The 19,636-nt window shown below is 39.8% G+C and overlaps 1 protein-coding gene and 1 long non-coding RNA gene across 2 annotated transcripts in view; one reads left to right on the forward strand and one right to left on the reverse strand.

Moving 5' to 3' along the window:
- LOC121313953 (collagen alpha-6(VI) chain-like) overlaps positions 1-19,636 on the reverse strand; it is a 74,541-nt gene that overhangs the window by 16,533 nt on the left and 38,372 nt on the right. The window contains exons 20-35 of the mRNA XM_041246726.1: positions 19,293-19,358; positions 16,933-16,986; positions 16,464-16,499; positions 15,828-15,890; positions 15,343-15,405; positions 15,137-15,199; positions 13,441-13,503; positions 12,792-12,842; positions 11,405-11,440; positions 9,586-9,648; positions 8,354-8,416; positions 7,895-7,930; positions 7,777-7,813; positions 7,567-7,578; positions 5,945-6,438; positions 5,711-5,813 (exon numbers count right to left, since the gene is read on the reverse strand). Coding sequence (XP_041102660.1) covers positions 5,711-5,813; positions 5,945-6,438; positions 7,567-7,578; positions 7,777-7,813; positions 7,895-7,930; positions 8,354-8,416; positions 9,586-9,648; positions 11,405-11,440; positions 12,792-12,842; positions 13,441-13,503; positions 15,137-15,199; positions 15,343-15,405; positions 15,828-15,890; positions 16,464-16,499; positions 16,933-16,986; positions 19,293-19,358 — 1,303 coding nt within the window. The remainder of the gene's footprint in view (positions 1-5,710; positions 5,814-5,944; positions 6,439-7,566; positions 7,579-7,776; positions 7,814-7,894; positions 7,931-8,353; positions 8,417-9,585; positions 9,649-11,404; positions 11,441-12,791; positions 12,843-13,440; positions 13,504-15,136; positions 15,200-15,342; positions 15,406-15,827; positions 15,891-16,463; positions 16,500-16,932; positions 16,987-19,292; positions 19,359-19,636) is intronic.
- On the forward strand, positions 17,111-18,963 carry LOC121314643. The gene is made up of 2 exons (XR_005950125.1): positions 17,111-17,871; positions 18,538-18,963. It is a non-coding gene; the product is annotated as an uncharacterized LOC121314643 (long non-coding RNA).

Consider the following 19,636-nt stretch of genomic DNA (forward strand, 5'->3'; position numbering starts at 1 on the left):
CTATTGCGGAAGCAGGCACTGAGGGAGCAGAGGTAGCAATGGAGTCTGCAAGGAGACGAGAGAGTAACAGAATTGTGTGATTCTGTTATTGAATGACCAGTTGGGGAGGGACTGTACTACTGCTTTAACACTGAACTGCTACGGAGGAGAAAATACCTTTACGAAAATAGCTTTCAAGTCGGACGAGAGAATGAGAAGATGAAGTGTCTGAGCGATAGCTAGAAAGAAAAAACAAACTGAAAACGCTAGACAGCGAGCTGTGTAAGATTCAGACTTAAATAGGAAATAGGAGAAGATTGACAGGGAAAGCAGGGTGGAGCCCCGGATCTTGTCCCCCAAAATACGCACCATAGGCTGTCACAAGTAGAATAACATGCTTACCAGGACTAGCTTCAAATGTGTGACTTACATTCCAATCCAGTGGTGTGCTGCTGAAATTCAGGATGGAGTGTCCGTCTTTAACTACTCTTATGAATACCACAAATACACGTGTTTAAACTGTATCTAGAGAACAACTTACACTGTAAAAAATTAAGAATTAAACATAAAATGAACTGCTTATAGGCAACAGATAATAAGGATGGATATTTACAGAACGCATGATGTGTGCTATCTGCCAACATAGTCCTAAAACACTGGAGAATAAAGAACATACTGGTATTACAGCACAATTTATACAGCACAACTGTGACGGTGAGGCCATCCTCCTATTAAACAGTATTCTGTTGCTCATCCAGTATGACACTGAAAAGCTCTTGGTTGATCTGTGTGTTGGTGCTGGCCTCTCAAACTGACATCGCCCATTTAAACACAAGTTTCATAAGTGTCCCTGTGACAAAGTGCCTGCCCTTGTGTGTATTTTCTGTTATATGTTGCGTGTTGTGTGTTAATGTTGGTGTATAGTCATTGGTACACGGGATATAAACGGGTCTGTGTAACACAAGTGTTTAAAATGTATATTTGTATTTAGGCACGAGGATTGCACAGCACTTCACGTGCAAGTAAAAAGTAATAATATGTGAGCACAGGGAATTGCACTTTATTAATTCACGTGCAGTTGTACTGAGACTCCAATTGAATGACTGATTAGCAGTCGAGTCTTGGTACAGCTGCATAAAAGCAGCATGTTTTCACATACGTGGGGTTGTATATTCGGTGAGTGGAGAACGGGATTGGAGATGGAGGTAAAAGTAATAATTGTGATAAGTAAGAGGAAAAATATCTGCTCACCGTCTTTTGTCTGTATAGTCTGTTTTGTTTGTCTATTTATTTTGGCGAATGTGCCGTGTCCTGTATTTTTGTAAGTTACAACCTTTTTATTTTCTGTTCTGTTTGTTTATTAAATGCTGAGCGAAAGCATTCGCTCAGCTCCACCAAACTCCACCTCTGTCGTTTATTTCCTGCTTCTGGTCGGACGTCCCCCACTCCGGCCGTTTTTGTGACACGTGGTGTCAGAACCAGGACAACAGCACCTCCAAGCATCAGACCAGAGCAGGAACTGCAATTTGTTGTTTAAAAAAAACCAAAAAAACCAACAACAACAACAACAACAACAACAAAAAATGGAAGGCTGGAACTGGAGAGATGGCTGCCAGGATCTGGAGGGCCTCCTCGGTGGTCTAGAGGACCAGGGCTGGTGCCTTGCCTGTGGGGAGTTCGGGTACCCAGTGGTGCGCTGCCCCTACCAAGAGGGAGAGGAGGAACTGGCCCAGGAGAGGAAGGTGAGGAGGAGGCAGAGAAGGGGAAAGGGGAAGAGGAAGGCAGAGCGTCCACTGCTCCCATATCCACCAGTAGAGGAAAAATGCCTGCTGGTTTTGCCTCCAGAGCCAAAGGGAGAACCGCATCAGTCCCCTGCAAGAAAGGGAGAGCTGCACCAGTCCCCTGAAACAAGGGTAGACTACACGCCGCTCCCACCTCTGCCGCAAGGAGACTACACGCTGCTCCCACCTCCACCAGCAGGAGCAGAGCAGCAGGAGCTGCCTCTGCTTCCGTCACCTCCACTAGCAGGAGCAGAGCAGCAGGAGCTGCCTTTGCCTCCGCCACCTCTATCGGCAGGAGCAGAGCAGCAGGAGCTGCCTCTGCCTCTGCCTCCGCCACCTTCACCGGCAGGATACTACACGCCTCCACCACCTCCACCAGCAGGAGCAGAGCAGCAGAAGCTGCCTCTGCCTCCGCCACCTTCACTGGCAGGAGCAGAGCAGCAGGAGCTGCCTCTGCCTCAGCCACCTCCATCGGCAAGGTCAGGGCAGCAGGAGCTGCCTCTGCCTCCGCCACCTCCACCGCCAGGAGCACAGCAGCAGAAGCTGCCTCTGCCTCCGTCACCTCCACCAGCAGAGGGTGAATGCCTGCTGGGTCCCCGTCCACCAGAAGAGGGTGAATGCCTGCTGGGTCCCCGTCCACCAGCAGAGGGTGAATGGTATCACTTCTCCCACCAGCAGAGGAGGAATGCCTGCTGGTATCACTTCCCCCACCAGCAGAGGAGGAATGCCTGCTGGTAATGCTTCCCCCACCAGCAGAGGAGGAATGCCTGCTGGTATCGCCTCCCCCACCGTCACAAGGAGAGGAGCAGGAGCTGCCTCTCCCTTCACCAGAAGGACCAGGACTAGATGCTGGCAGTCCTCAGCAGCCATTGCATAGGCTGCTGAGGGAAGCACGGGGAAGAATCGCCTGGCCGCAGTGGCCGAGAAATGGGCCAACACCCGGACCCCAGCTTGTCCTGACTCCCTGCCTCGCTTCGCCCAAGGATGCCTGCCTCGCTTCGCCCAAGGATGCCTGCCTTGCTTCGCCCAAGGATGCTTGCCTCTCTTCGCCCAAGGATGCCTGCCTCGCTTCGCCCAAGAATGCCTGCCTCGCTTCGCCCAAGGATGCCTGCCTCGCTTCGCCCAAGGATGCCTGCCTGTCGCTCCGCATCACCTGGGGCTGCCTGTCGCTCCGCATCGACTGGGGCTGCCTGTAGCTCCGCATCGACTGGGGCTGCCTGTCGCTCCGCATCGACTGGGGCTGCCTGTCGCACCGCATTGCCTGGGGCTGCCTGTCGCTCCGCATCGACTGGGGCTGCCTGTCGCACCGCATTGCCTGGGGCTGCCAGCCACGCCGCATCGCCTGGGGTCACTGGAACTGCTTCGCCAGGGGTTGCAGTCTCTGCAGTATCTGCTTGGCCGCAGGGGTCAGTGTAGCCGGAGCCCCACCAGAGGGAGCTGCCAGCTATGAAAAAGGCGGGAGAGGTCAGGAGACCACCTTCCCCCGCAGCAGTTTCGCTGCCAGAGATCTTGGGGGAGGTCTGGAGACCACCAACCCCAGCAGCTTTTCCACTGCTGGACTTGCCCCAGCTGAAGGAGTCAGTCTGGGAGCTGTCAGCACGTCTGCTGACAGCAGCACCATTGGCAGCATTTCCGCTGCCAGTGGTACAGCGGGAGGAGAGATTCACCCCACTGTCAGCACGTCTGATGACAGCATGGCCAGTAGCAGCGTGGCTACTGGCAACATTGCCACCCATCAACTGCTTAAAGTCCCTGTATTTGGCCCAAGACTCTGAGCGAGACTTTTGGGATTTTAATGGGGGAGGTGGCCAAGGAGGCCATGTGTGCTTTGCACGGGGGGGGGGGGGGGGTATATGTGACAAAGTTCCCGCCCTTGTGTGTATTTTCTGTTATATGTTGCGTGTGGTGTGTTAAATGTTGATGTATAGTCATTGGTACACAGAATATAAACGGGTCTATGTAACACGAGTGTTTAAAATGTATATTTGTATTTAGGCACGAGGATTGCACAGCACTTCACGTGCAAGTAAAAAGTAATAATATGTGAGCACGGGGAATTGCACTTTATTAATTCACATGCTGTTGTACTGAGACTCCAATTGAATGATTGATTACCAGTCGAGTCTCGTACAGCTCCATAAAAGCAGCATGTTTTCACATACGTGGGGTTGTTTGTTCGGTGAGTGGAGAACGGGATTGGAGATGGAGGTAAAAGTAATAATTGGGATAAGTAATAGGAAAAATATCGGCTCACCGTCTTTTGTCTGTATAGTCCGTTTTGTTTGTCTGTTTATTTTGACGAATGTGCCGTGTCCTGTATTTTTGTATGTTACAACCTTTTTATTTTCTGTTCTGTTTATTAAATGCTGAGCGAAAGCATTCGCTCAGCTCCACCAAACTCCACCTCTCTCTGTCGTTTATTTCCTGCTTCTGGTCGGACGTCCTCCACTCCAGCCGTCTTTGTGACAGTCCCTCATACACTTCCATATTTGCAGGTGACAATATCATTGTGTCATACATCTGTCTCATGGGTGTCCTGTTCTTAAAGTGCTCTCATTCCCCATATCCATGTTACTATTAATGCTAATGCTGGACCATCACCCCTTCCTCCCTTGCAAAAGTCTGTATTATGCCATTGAACATCTGAAATTTCATACAACAGAAAGTTATGCTAGGACATAGATTCATATTACAGCACTATTGGTAGTCCTTCTGTCCTGCATCTGTGTGTCACAATTTATAGCAGTGCCCAGATATATATGACCCCCAACAAACTGGCATGGCAGTAGACCTCATACGCTTAGTGGACTATGATGATGGATGTCTCTTGTGTTATCTGCAGAGGGGGAGGGAGGGAATGCAGAGTTAGGGTGAAAAATCCTAACATTGCATTTCCCTACTATTGTCATTTTAATATCAACCCTAACTGATGCATTACTTTTTTTGCAAATATTTATATATATATATATATATATATATATATATATATATATATATATATATATATATAGCTATGGGCAGGAGGCGAATTCGAAGCTTAATATATTAGTTTACAAATCCCAATGGAAATTTTATAATTTCTCAAACAAGTTAAAGGAAAAAAAATTTGTACCAAAAGTTTTGCTTTTGTGGTTGAGATAAAAAAAAGTTACAAGAAATAGATGTCTACAATTATTTATTTCAACAATTTTTTTGAAAAACTGAAAAATTGCTAATTCAAAAGTATTCATACCCTGACAATGAAGTAGCTCGAATTCTGTTTCATCACTCCACAAAACCTTTGACCAGAACTCATAACGATCATTCAAATGACATTTTGCAAACTTTAAACGATTGACCTTTCATCGGAACCCACCACCTCCCCATCTCCACCTTTTGAAAAAAAACATTTTTAGGTTTTGTCTATGGAGGTTTCTGACTCGGTCAGGGAGAGAGCCCTCAAACCCAGTAATGCCAAATGAATGTGTATATATAACATACTTCTCTGTAAAATTGCATACTGCATATTCTCCTCAATAAACATTTGTACTAAAACATTTTGTGATTGGTGTTTGTCCTGAACTACTGAAACCCTTTTATACTCTCCAAGAATGTTAACCTGCAATTCAGCATTACCTAAACTTTTCTAGAATTAGGTTCTGCATTATCATATTGAAATTTATAGCATCTTGTAGACAATACTATCATAGCATCAAGGGGTATTAATACTTTTGAATTAGCATTTTTGGAGTTTTGCAGTTTCTTGTAACTTTTTTTTCCTCAACCACAAAAGCAAAACTTTTGGTACAAAAGATTTTTCATAAAATTCTTTGTTTTTGAGAAATTTATAGAAATTATAAATTTCCATTGGGGTATATATATATATATATATATATATATATATATATATATACTATATATATAATATATATATGGTATTGTTGTATTTTTAGACCATTAAATTAATTAACTTTGAATGGTAAAGTCACAACACAGTTTAAGGTTCTCCAACACATTATTGGGATCATCATTGGTTGGGATGTTGATAAATTGAAACCTTCCAGTGTCATCAATCTTTTAGCACCAAAAATGATAAAAAAAAAAAAAAAAAAAAATTAAAAAAATAAATAATAATTTGTTTAAATAAATAAATCAAACACAAAATATTTATACCACATACAAGGTTTCTCAAAATAACACCTTACCGCAAACGCACGCTTGATATTTGGAAGGTCCTGGAAAGCAATGACCACGGGTGTGATGTCTAAGGCACTGAATTCCATTGCAGCTGTACTGATGGAAACAGCATCCTGGGAGGGTCCATCAGCAAAAATGATGGCCACTTTCCTAACCAGAGCACCCTTACGAATGCGTTTGAAACTATTTCTTGCCACAAACTTCATTGCAGCACCAATATTTCGTCTACCTGTGGTCCTTTCCAGAGGAATTGCCTTAACACTTTTCAAAAGTTGCTTCTTATTGTGATAGTCGTTGAACCGGATTACATATTTGGTGGTGTAGCTGTAGGACACAAGTGACACACGGGTCCCAGTCGGACAGTTGCTTTCGCTGAATGACAAATCTTCTAGAATACTGAGAACCATTTCCTTCATTCTAGTAAATGATTGGGTGGTGACGTCAGCAGACATGTCCAGAGCAAATACCAGTTCTGTTGGATACACTGGACATTCACGTGCTCCTAATACAACGGATTGAAGAATAAATACAATACATATAAATTATAGAAATATATAAAGTATTGTACATGTTTATTAGTATTATGTTACCATTCTTGCCCGATAAAATGGTACACACAGCAATCTAAGTATCATTGCTACATAACAAACTGAAAATATGCATGACTAGTGTAAATGATACTAAAAATACTAATAATACTACTACGACAACTACAACTAATAATAATAATAATAATAATAATAATAATAATAATAATAATAATAATAATAATAATGCCTTTCATCATAAGTAATCCTCAGGTATTCACCGAAATACCATAAAAATAAAGCAACATCATGCTAGAACCCTTTACAATAAAATAAAATAAAAGAGAAAACAAAAAAACAACAAAACTAAACCAATCCTGCCCAGTCATGACTCCTCCCCATACATCAATGCCATCACACCTAAATGCTACAAACAACGGTGTACAGGTACCATTATGTTTTTAGTCTGGACTTGCTTTGTAAGTGGTAAGATTTTTTTTTTAAATCGCTCAACTATAAATCTTCAACATTTTCCAGAAAAAAGTTATCTGAAAGTTTCACTTGTCTCATGATATTTACGCTTGGGTCAGGGATGTATTTACTAACTTATCATGCCTTTGATGGAATCTGGCTCAAGTAACAACAAGGGAAATTAGTTTTGTGGTTTCATTCATCGGGTAAGGATATCGCCATGCTTTTCAGCATTGGATTTCAATTTTAGGTATTAAATAAGATTCCTCTTTTAGAATTTTATATGCACAAGTACATTATTAATATTTGATTATAGTACTTGTTTATTTTATTACTTAAGTAACTTTTCTGGAGTTTTTATTTCCAGTAGGAACAGCTTCTAATCCAGAAGCCAGGGCCCTAGAGTGGGGGTGTAGCAGTCCCAGGAGAGTGTATACTCACTCTATTATGTCTAGCTGTACTCAGCCCTGTTAAGGTGTACTGAATGAATGTATAGTGGACAGCCAGTCAGAGGGTGTGATTTACACCAGCTACCATCAAGCTCAATCGGTAGTTTACGGTTTGTTTACACTGATGACCTTCTAATAATTTCACGTATATTTAAAAAAATACAAATAAAAAAATAATCTTACCTTGTGAACAGGCTAAAAGAAAAAAAAAAGAAAAAACATGATTAACTGTAATATGGCTTACTCAAACAACAAGAAACAGCAATTTCAATGACATCCTACAGGGAGCGCTGCTTTGAATTAACATTTTACAACTTGGTAAGCAGCAAAAAAAAGAACAAAAAAAAAAAAAAAAAACATATATACATAAACATACACATACTGGACACTTACGGCAATTCTGGCGAATGTAATTGATTAGCTCACATTCCTGTGTTAAAAACAAAAGTTGTATGTCAGAAAATGTGGAAAGTGGAAAGTGTTGTCATCAGCAGATACAGATAATACCTACTGTCAAAGACATTGTTCCTTTCGGTCCTCTAGGCCCCTAGAAAAAAAATAGAAAACAGAGACATAAAATAGTTGGTGCATTCAAATACATATTTTCCACATAAATACATTAATTAATATGAAATTGCAAACATATAAATGTATTGCTCTACTGTCTCTAAATCTGTTGTAAAGAAACAAAAATACCCCAATTTTCTGATATTTACAGTACAGTTCAGTGATGTAGGTTACGTTATATATTTAGAGATAAAGGAGTTGAATTGTATATTTTTAGGAGCATTTCTGATAAGTTCATTGAAACAATTGTAGTTGTAATTCAATTATTATAATAATTTCGTTAACTGAACACCCACCCCCTTGGCCCAATTGGTTTGTAGCTGACATTACAGTGCCTGGTGTTAAAATGGTGCATTGCAGTTTTCCCAACACACATCAAATCACGCTGCATTGTATTCTTTACCTCGTGACCCACATATCCTGGGGCTCCTGGACTACCTGGATCACCCTGGCGACCGCTTTCACCCTAGATATAACAAACATCTTTTGTAATGTTTTTCATAACATTGCAATTATCTGCATTCAAAAGAGCAAATGTAAACAGATCTGAACCTATTTTATTTGTTCTTTCCTGGGAAGACTTTATCTGAAGTAAAACTGTCTGCCAGTATCCCCCTTAGATTATTTAGTCTTTTTATTGAAAAGCTACAGGGACTGTGACAGGGCAGGGCCCTGACTGTAAATAATATTGTTTTGTGGTGTTTTGGTGGTGGTTGGCAGGGATGGGGTTAATTTCCTATCTCTGTCAAAATACATGTGTGAATGTGGCTGGAGCTAATTGAACAATTGATAACAATTAGGCTCCAGCCACATGGTATGAAAAAGGAAGAAAAATTCTTTGTTTGGTGGATGGAGTTGGTGATTTAAGCCTGCCCGCCCGCCCGCCCGCCGCCCGCCCGCCCGCCCTTCTTCCTTCTTTCTTTCTTTCTTTCTTTCTTTCTTTCTTTCTTTCTTTCTTTCTTTCTTCCTTCCTTCCTTCCTTGATAAAGTTCAGTGAAGGCTCTGCCCAGCCTGAACTGTTTTGTTTATTAAAACGCGTAGCTTCCTTGATTCTGAGTCTCTGTCCCTGCCGATACCATCTGGGCCTGCAACGCTACCCTATCACAGGGACCTATACATACAGTTAACCTGTGCAAGGATTTGTAACACAGATGATTTCAGCCAGGAACACAGCACTTTAGGGAAACTCAAATTCAGTTTAATGGCAATCAGTCCCATCAGTGCTGTGTTTACCGATAGTAGAAATTACAAACAGCCTGTGGTCCTGAGACATCTGGAGATAACATCTGCACATCTGGCTACAACACTGGTAATGCTGTACTTTGTACAATAAAGCACTACAAACTGCTTGGTACTTCGGGAGCACACTTGACCTGACCCCTTAGCCATTCAGTCCTGAACCTCTCTCAAGCAGAGGCGCTATAGAATTAACCGGCTGGGCCACTTAGCTCCCGCACATATAAAGTTAGGAACATGTTGACTTTGAAGTCCACAGCTGGAGAAAATAAGTTAAAGAACAGTGAATACTTTCCATAATACATCTCCCTAGATATGCCTACACAGCCATAAACAAAATATTTCACACTTCAAGTTCCTTAGTTATATAACTAACAGCTCCTTAGTTGCTCTACTCACTCTTTGTCCTCGAATTCCCTTTGGGCCACGTGCTCCTGGATCACCTGGGTCACCATCACTACCCTTAAGAACAGATGTACAAACAGCAGTTATGAAGAATACTGAATATATGAAAAAAGATCTACAGCTATGGCTAAAAGTTTTGCATCACCCTATAGAATTAATTGACACTGTTATAGCTTCCAGTAGACTTTTGCAATACAATTTTGTAGTTTCTTTGATTACATGATGTTTAAAAGTAAAGATATATATATATAGAGTATATATATATATAATATATATATATATATATATATATATATATATATACACACACACACACACACACACACACACACACACACACACACACACACACACACACACACACAGTGCCTTGAAAAAGTATTCAGCCCCCATCCCTTTTTTCACACATTCTCAGATTCAGAATTTGAAATAGATTAAATTAGGATTTTTTTTCCTACTGATCTTCAAAGCCTTGAGCACAATGTCAAATCAAAAGAAAAATTCCAAAAGCTTTCAACAATTTACTAAAAATGAAAAAAGGAAATTATCAGATTAAAAGAAGTATTCATACCCTTTGTAATTGCAAGCCAAAATTTGCTCAGGTGCAATATATTACCTCAATAAGTCACAAAATTTGTTAATGGACACCACCTGTGTAAGAAATTAGTGGATCACTTGCTTTAAATTAATCTGAGGATAAATACTGCTCTCACTGTATGGTTCCACAGTATGGTAGAGACTTTCAAAAGAAAGAATCAAAATGAAGATGAAAGAGCATTCTTAGTCAGGGATGTTTATAGAGAAGCACAAATCTGGGGAAGGGTACAAAACCATCACGGTGTGCAAAGTTAATAGACTCATCCGAAAAGACTACTGGCTGTAATAGCTGGCAGAGGTGGTTCAACCAAGTATTGACCGGGGGGGGGGGGTTGAAGGCACTGTATATATATACACACATATTTTTATTAATCTCAATCCTAAAATTGTAGTTACAGTGCTCACCCGTTATAACACACCCCGTTATGGTGCGGAATCGGTTATAACACGGTAGGGTCGTGGCTCCCATTTGCTCCATAATGCCATTACAGTAGCCCTTTTATACTCGTTATCAGGCGGAACACAAATAGCACAATTTTGTAACTATTTATTATTTATTGAGTTTATTAAGAGACAATACAGCAGTGTTCCAGCTATTAAAATAGTATTTAAAAGTGAGTCTGTAACAATAACTTTCCCAGAAGTGAAAACAGTTTGGCACTGCAATGGCAATGCTCACTGGACTTATACATAGTAACTTTATTGAGATAATTCAGTTATGTGCCAACTATGAAAAGACTTTATCAAAGTGTAGGATCTGTATCACTGAGGTTAAAATGAAATGGCATCGAAAGGGTTTTAATGGACCATACCTGTAATGGAACTAAAGTAAGAAAATAAAACAATACAGCTGTGTACCAAACATTAAAACAGTAACTGAAGGTGTAGTGTCTTAATACATGAAACTTGTCCTGTCATGGAGGGTTTATATAATCCTGCACATACTGTATGAAGTCAGTACCTCAGTACCTAGTCAGTACCTTTGACATACAAGGCTTAGACACTGCGGCGGCAACAGCTTCTCAAAATAATTGGCACAAAACAGTTATTTTTTTTTGTTCAATATCTATGATCAAACTACATATGATCAACCAAAGTATGAAGCCAATATCTTCAAGTGCTTGGTCTTTGTCATCCAGAAAGCAAAAAGTAATGGCGGCAGCAGATTTGCAGATGGATGCTTAAAAATACGATGAATATGCATAGAGTTAAATACCTGTGGTCCTTGATATCCTGGGAATCCTAAATCTCCCTGTTTGAACACAAAGCATAAATGGTAAATTGTTTTACTGGTAGCAACATGCTACAGATCCTATAATCTTAGCTCTATGTTCCTGAACAAGAAAATTCCATCATGATAAGACTTATCGACCAAGACCTCTGAAATAGAGTCTTATACTGAAGTACTTATGCTCACATTACCTACTGTAGACAAACCAACTTTGCAGAGCTGCCTGTACACAGGGCAATGCTCATAGGATGACACTAAAAAACCCAGCAGAATTACATTGACCAAACCTGTAAATCTACATTGTTCTGTACTTGTACAAATGAAACATAATGGTTATCTGTGGCCAGGATTTTATTCATACACAAAGACACACTATTAAAACATACAGCAGAATTGTTCTGGATGAAACTTAAACAGCTGAATTCAATGAATGTGTTTCCTTAGATCAAGCTCTTTACATTATAACGAATTTAAACAGAATACACCATGAATGTTCACAGCGTGGTCTGTTTCTTTCATTCATCAGGGGGAAGGCAATAAACAACCCTCTCGTCCTCTTGAAGGGCTCATTTGTTATTTGGCCCTCGTCATATGTAGAATAACTACAGTTCTCTAGGAACATTCATGGAGTGCCCTTTATTTATTTTGTTATAGCATACTGTGACAGAAATACAATGATTCTGGTTGTATATCTCCCTCCCGACCTGACCGGGCACTAAGCAGCGAAAGTTCTTTCCCAGGGTTCAAGGGAAGCCAGCAAGCCTGGAAGGGGAGAGACTCTGTTGCATTAACACATTGACCCGGAAGGGAAATGACGTGGCAGCCGCAGATTGCAGAGGCGGTTGCACTCGTTTACCAAGGGGTCATGTGTGACAGCATAAAAGGGGACAGAGAATCACAATCTGTTCCTTCTCTTGGTGTGAGCTTTGAACCTGTAAGGACTGTGAGAAACCCTGAGAGAAATAACGTTCGTGAGTGTTTTGTTTGTTTGTCTGTGTGTAATCGTCTTGTTTGTTACACCACACTAGATGGCGAGGGCCAGCACTAAAGCTGGAACAGCACTGCACAACTGTCTCAAAAAACCTATATAACCCACCACGAGCACTACTGCAAGCACCCAGGACTGGTGACCGTGTATGTACTATTGTGGGGCGGATACGTGTTGGGTTGTTGTTATTGTTTGGGTCTGCAAACCCGTTATTGTTTATTATTATTATTGTTGGTCACCAGTCTGGATCCCTCTGCTTTTTCAAACCGGATATAACCTATCTGTCTATTCATTACCGCACTGCATCACCCCTGCACCTGCATCCACAGCCACTTTGACACATGTATATACACAAAAAGCAGCTGAAAGATCAAATATAATTACTTTTTGTCCTTTTTTTCCTTTAGGTCCATATCCATCGCTTCCATCTTCCCCCTGCAATGTGATTATCAATGTGATTCTGCTTTTATTAAACAAAAAAAAAATGCATTAATTTAAGACTGCTACTTCAATTAACATATATTAAATGTTCAGTACTACAGGTACATTGTAATATATATATATATATATATATATATATATATATATATATATATATATATATATATATATATATATATATATATACACACACACACACACACACACACACACACACACACACACACACACACACACACAGGTTACACAGGGCCATACAAACTTGTCATCACAAATCTTTACTTCAGCAGCCGTACAAGATCTATTTTGATGTAACCTGCCTGGAATTGTCCTCCAAGATCACTTTATGAAGGAAATGCAATCAAAGTTACAGAGATTGGTATTTTATTTATTTATTAAGTTTGTTAACTGATACTGGGATAGTACTGTAGAGATCAATTTTGTAACCTTAAGACAGAGAAGAGTCTACTGTAACCAAGCTAAACTAGTAGAAGGGATTCCTGTGAAGAGAACATTGTGGTTTATATAGAGCAATAGCCTCTAGTGAGTTATGATAGAGCTGGACTCGTTACTATATCTAGAAAAATTCAACCTGTAATCCTCTAGGACCAAGCGTGCCAACTTGACCTTTGTCACCAGGATTCCCAGACTCGCCCTGTTTTTAAAAAAAATACATAAAATATGTGTTGAAAGTTGTTTTTTTTCTTTCCTGTAAAGACATATGAATGAAAGGATGTTTCAACGGCCAACAGAGGAGGATGTTGATGTGGCTGAGAAACAGTAGAGAAACAAATGACTCAAAAGTGATTGCTGCTAACAAAATAAATACCTGTTTTGCACTTCCATTAGCTACATAGGTCTTAAAGGTGAAATTTAGAAAGAAACTCACAACATGGCATATATTCTAATTTTAGAATATGATATCTGCTACTGAATGAAGTTAAAGAAAGCTCTCAGTGTCTGTGCCGGGGTACACCCCACCCCTGTGTTTTATTTGTATTTGTAGGGCCGCAGCTGTCTCCAGAGACAAAGTGGGACTACCTGTCTCCAGGGCGAGAGGGAGAAACAGCTGTCGCCAAAGCAAGATGAAGAAGTGTAGCAGCCGGTGGAGCTTGTCGGACAATAGCCAGGCCAACCTCAGCAGGCACAGCATTTGCTGTTGAGGGGAGCCCAGCAAAAGCCATTTGCATGTCCGTGTCCGAAGTGCCCAGCGTCGCCTCCCGAGGGTCCGCTGCTGCCATCGCCTCCCGAGGGTCCGCTGCTAGAGGAGCCAGCCGGTGCGCTATCAACACGGCCGCTGTCAGCATTGCAGCTGCCAGCCTGGCCATGAGAACATTGCAGCCTCCAGTCTCCACATGTGGCTCAGGGCGAGGCACAACACTTTTTTAACTTTAAAGGGGAGGTGGTCGTGGAGGCCATGTGTGCTACGCACAACAGGGTTAATGTCCCTGCCAGCAACCACAGGTGTGGCCACTCTCCAGTTAGTGCAGATTGGTACTGAAGAGTGGAGATTGGCCATCTACATAAAAGCAGCCAGAAATCCTGTCTGAGAAAGGAGTTTGGTGAGTGAAATCTGTGTTGTTACTGTGTCTATCATTGTGTGCTTGTAAAGTAGTGAAGGCGAATGTACTTGTAAAGTAGTGAAGGCAGATTACCCAGCCTACGTTTTTGTGTTTGGTTTACCTTTATTTTGGTCCTTGAGCCTTTTTGTTTGTACTTTGTGTTATTTTGTTTATTAAATGTGCACTTTAGGGCTGAAACTGCAGCTTCCTTGCTTGTGAGTCTCTGTCTCACCGCTACCCTGCAGCAGTATTATTTTGTATTATTATTATAATTGTTATTGTTTAAATGCATGGTATTGTTTTATTTTTCTACACAAAATATACCTTCCCACTGCATACCACAAATCACAAAAAAAGACAACACTCAGAAGTATGATGGCAATACGACCCAGCAATACATGCAGCATTTTTATTTTATTTCTTTTACTATATTTTAATGAACCATTAAGGAACGATGTATAGTTGTTTAAGAACAGCCAATGCTTTGTTTTATTTGTATCCACCTTCCTTGTATATTGATTGTAAAGGACATATTTTTCCTGAATTCAGGTGATTAATAACTGTCAGGGCAGGGCCCCCCATATTGTGTGTAGCAATAGCCCATTACCTGCCACCCCTGACCCCCAATCTCTTGCGACCAAAAAATGGATGGAAGTGCACAACAGGTACGATTCTGGAGTATTATTACCTACAATCACAGTGATGTTTTTATGTACCAGTACTCACTTTTAGCCCTTTTGCTCCAGCATTGCCACGGTTTCCCTTTAGGCCTTCTGCTCCAGGTGTTCCCTTCAAGAACATTAGAGCCATTTAAAATATATATATTTCTTACAACTTGGTAAATATACAGAATACAGTTTATCAGTTCTTAAAAAAATATAATGCAAAACACAGGTAAACAAATTCATGACAGCGATTCACTCTGGTCAAACCTGGGGTCCTTTGAATCCTGGTGGTCCAACTGTCCCTTTTTCTCCATCAACTCCTTTCTTGCCCTAAAGACAACAAAGATGGTTAAATAAATACTTTTCAATTTCGATATATCCAACCAGATACTTCCCTACCTAAAGATATACTCGGTTGTTGTGTTTTTTTTTCCCATGCAGACCATAGCTACAACTAGCTACAATTGAAAATGGTTTAATCTAACACAGAATTAAAGTAAAGACAACTGACTGTTCAGAAAATAACACCCAAGAACAGTCTGGATATACCTGTTCTGCATATCCCTTTTATTTGTGAAGCACACTATTTTGTTTTGTTCATTTATTCTGTACTTTAAACAACTTCTAATTGCTCAATGTAAATTGTATGGAAATACAATTGTACTGTTTATCATTTACTGCATTCATTAAACAGTGGAAGTTAAGTCAGTTCAAATCATGCTGTTATTTCACACACTATATCTAATACAAACCTGCTGGCCTGCTCTTCCTCTGTCTCCTTGAGAACCTGGCAAACCAGTCTCCCCTTTAGCACCCTGTGAGCAGAGAAAAACCCTTTATTTTATTTCATTAGTCATCTGATTTCTAAACTCCATTGGCAGCATGTATTTTGAGGTTTTTTTAGACAATGTTTTAAAATTGATTTTCTCACCTTGTACAGTATTACTTCATTAACATTATTACTGGAACCCTTCTTATTCTGCTCTGAAAAAGTCTGTTTTGAGCAATTAAATAAAGTTTGGTATTTCATTTAAAAACCAACAGATTCTAAATAGAACAGTTTAATAAATATACAACTTTATTGACTTAATCAAAACAGACTTAAACTGAGTGAAGCTTTGTCAATAGAGCCCATGTGCAGAGTGATTGTATAGGGTGTCTATCATAGGTGATATATTAAACACATTAGGATGTTCTTTTTTAAATTTGGTGGCCACACTTCTTTGATCTGCACCCCACAGCAACTTGATTTGAATTTGTTCCTCTTTGCTTAAGACATCTGACACTTGAAAGAAATAGAGGGACAATTATGCCTATAGACCCAGCATGGGACACCTTGTATATTTTAACATTTCTGTTTTTTAGGGTTCTACATGAATAATATTTACCTTACTTCCCAATGGTCCCCTTTGACCAATAACGCCCTAAAAAGAAAGAATTTGTTCAATATTTTCCATGGCAAAGAGTCCTTATTATGGACTGTTATTCAGAATTGTAAGTAGCAGTTATCTCAAAATGAACTTGAAGGTGAAAACATGTACAGGGACCTGTGTATTACAAAACATTTACTTTTTAATGGAAGCAATGTGAAATTCTGGGAGTTCAAGTCATTTCAACTCTCTCTCTCTCTCTCTCTCTCTCTCTCTCTCTCTCTCTCTCTCTCACACACAAACTACATGGAGGCAAATAAAGTATGGTGTCCTTCTATTTTGTGGATGGGTTAATAAAAGGTGCTGATTTGACACAGAACTACCTCATAATATATTACGCCTAAACATGTGTATAGGGACTCATTTTGTATGTCCTGAGAAGGAAAGATGAGGATTAATGATTTTAATAAAAAAAGGTTTCTCTTACTCCTTTTCCAGGATCGCCTTTTAAACCAGGTTCTCCGTCAATGCCTGGATCACCCTGCAAATAAATGTTTCAAGTTTACATTGAACATTCACGAACAACCACACATTGTATTCTCTAAAGCCAGGTTCAGACCTATTTGACTTCAAAATGCTCAGTCAGAACTCTATGGCAAATCCAGTAGAAACTAAGTTGCCAAATCTCTTGTAGTGCATTCTTCAGTTCCATACATACAGTATGTGATTTGGAAGTGCAACTTATTGCTTGCATCCTACCCTTCCACATTTAATGTACTCTAACATGCTTAATGATGTGTTTTGTTGTTTACTGTGCTTTATCATGCTTCAATTATGCTTTACTGCAGTAAACCTTTACAAGTTTAGTAGACACACACATGGTTGCTTGTCCTGATAATTCAAAAACAAATTGGTGCAAACAGCTGCACAACATCTAGAAACAGCCACAGCAAAGTCTACTTTAATTCACCTACAAGTTTCTGTTACAAATCATAAAGCAGTCTGTTTAATGTATTACTGATTAAAAGAAAGGCAATGCGTTATCAAGTGCATTCTTTTTTCAATATCTGGTACATAACTCACCCACAGTGACTCATCATCTGGATGCATCAACCACTTTTTATTACTGTCATGATGCCAAATTTATTACATTATTTATGTTAAACAATAATTACTAAGGGGTTTTAAGCAATGTATACTTCAGCAGGATAAGCCATGTCTGTATTCCTTTAAAACTCTTATCAGTACCAGGAAACACGCTGCACCTTCCAATCCAGGGTAAAATTCACCAGAACTAACTCAGCTGCCGTGGCTTGTCCCAGGATGGGTAAAAGACCAAATTAAACCCCTTAAGAAGTTTATTTTTCAATGAGGGAATTAACCCTGTATCTGCCAAGCTAAACGCAGGATCTTGACCCTGTCACAGGTATGTACCCATACACTGTTACTATAATTATAATTTGTATTACTAGTTCTTATTATTTTATTATTTGTGATTGAGATACCACAAATGCAAAGCAAAACAAGTACTGTGAAATACTGAAGTAGTAAGAACTGATAAAAAAAGAATGCGCTGAAGTTCTAAGGTTATTGCTATAAACAATTAAACACAAACCTTACATTTTGCTGTTTTTTGTTATGTTTTTCAATAATTATGTTCATATTAAGAAAGTCATTTGATTTAAAACATTCCAAAACCACACACTAGTTGCTGTATCTAAGACAGAATATTTATTTATTGTGTTTGCAGTTATTTCCTACTTTATAATGAAAAAAGTTAAGCAAGTTGTGTTATGGCAAAGCTAGTGCCAGTAGGTATTTAACATGAACTGGAACCAGGATTTGGACCCAGATTTTATTACAGAACACACCTTAAAAAATTTTTTTTTTCACTTTATATTTCCCCATATATATATATATATATATATCCTAACTATTTAATCTTAACCATGCTGCTAAATCATAACTGCTATTAAAACTCTTTACAGCTGTGTGAAAGGGATGTAATCTTTTGTAGTTGCCAGGTTATTCCCAACATTCTGTTATTTTGTTTTGATGACACAATAGTGCTGTGACCTCTGTGTTGTTTCAGGTAAATGACCGGCTGGTTGTTGAAGGCCCTCAGCCCTCACCCGCTGCCTTAAGCCCAGAAACACGTATGTTCAAAAATTGTCTGGAAACTTTTTCAAGCAGCACGTGATCATTCTTACTGCATGCTCCAAAAATGGAGGAAAGCCTTATTGCACAGAGTGGTGCTGCACTTACAATAACTGCACAAAAACTTTGTAAAAGAAGGGAAAAACACAGGACCAGAGTCATGTGGCCAAAGGAGTGGATCATGAGGAGAAAGGAGTGGACCATCATCTTCTAAATGAGTGATGCTTAAGTTACTGCAATTTGTTTGTATAGATTTACACACTTTTGTGGAGCTGGAGAGGCTTGTAGGACAATGAATAACCTGAAATTACATTATAATGTGTCAGTGTACATATCAATAAAACAATTGATTGTAGCAGGATTCCATATCATTTCATCTTCTGTAGAAGTCACCATCTTGCATAGTCACATGATCGATGACTCATGCTCTCCTGATTGACTAAAGGCAAAATGTTCATTGAAAATATTTCTTGAAGTAGAACCCAGGTCTACTTCAGGAATCATGTTTCACGAGGAAACATTTTGTCTTGTGTATGCAGGGCTTTAGAACTCCAAGTCGATTATTAACACTTAAATAACCATCATTTCTTTATCTTACTGCTTTTATGCAAATAATTATGCAGTTTCTTTATCATAGACTCTCACACTCAGGCTGTATACTTTTGGTGAACATGAAAATATGTACAGTACCTGTATGCCTCGCTTCCCTTTCTCACCAGTTGGGCCACGGATGTTACTGTTAGACCCAGGCACTCCCTAAGGAAAGAAAGGCATAAAGCATATATTAAGATTACATTGAGATTACTTGAGATTTCATTTTTCTATCTCAGTTAATTATTATTTTAATCGCATATTTAACTGATATAATTGCTGCATACATCTCATTTAAGTTTGTTTTATTACTGATGCTATTATTATTATTAGGCTTCCAAACCAAAGGCTGGAAGAATCGACACAAGATGGTTGCTTTTATGCTTGACTTCCTAACCTTGATTTGCATCATTGCAGCTCACAAAGCCAACATCTCTAATGTC

Source organism: Polyodon spathula, chromosome 4 (genome assembly GCF_017654505.1).
Source record: "Polyodon spathula isolate WHYD16114869_AA chromosome 4, ASM1765450v1, whole genome shotgun sequence".
In the NCBI taxonomy this organism is placed as follows: Eukaryota; Metazoa; Chordata; class Actinopteri; order Acipenseriformes; family Polyodontidae; genus Polyodon; species Polyodon spathula.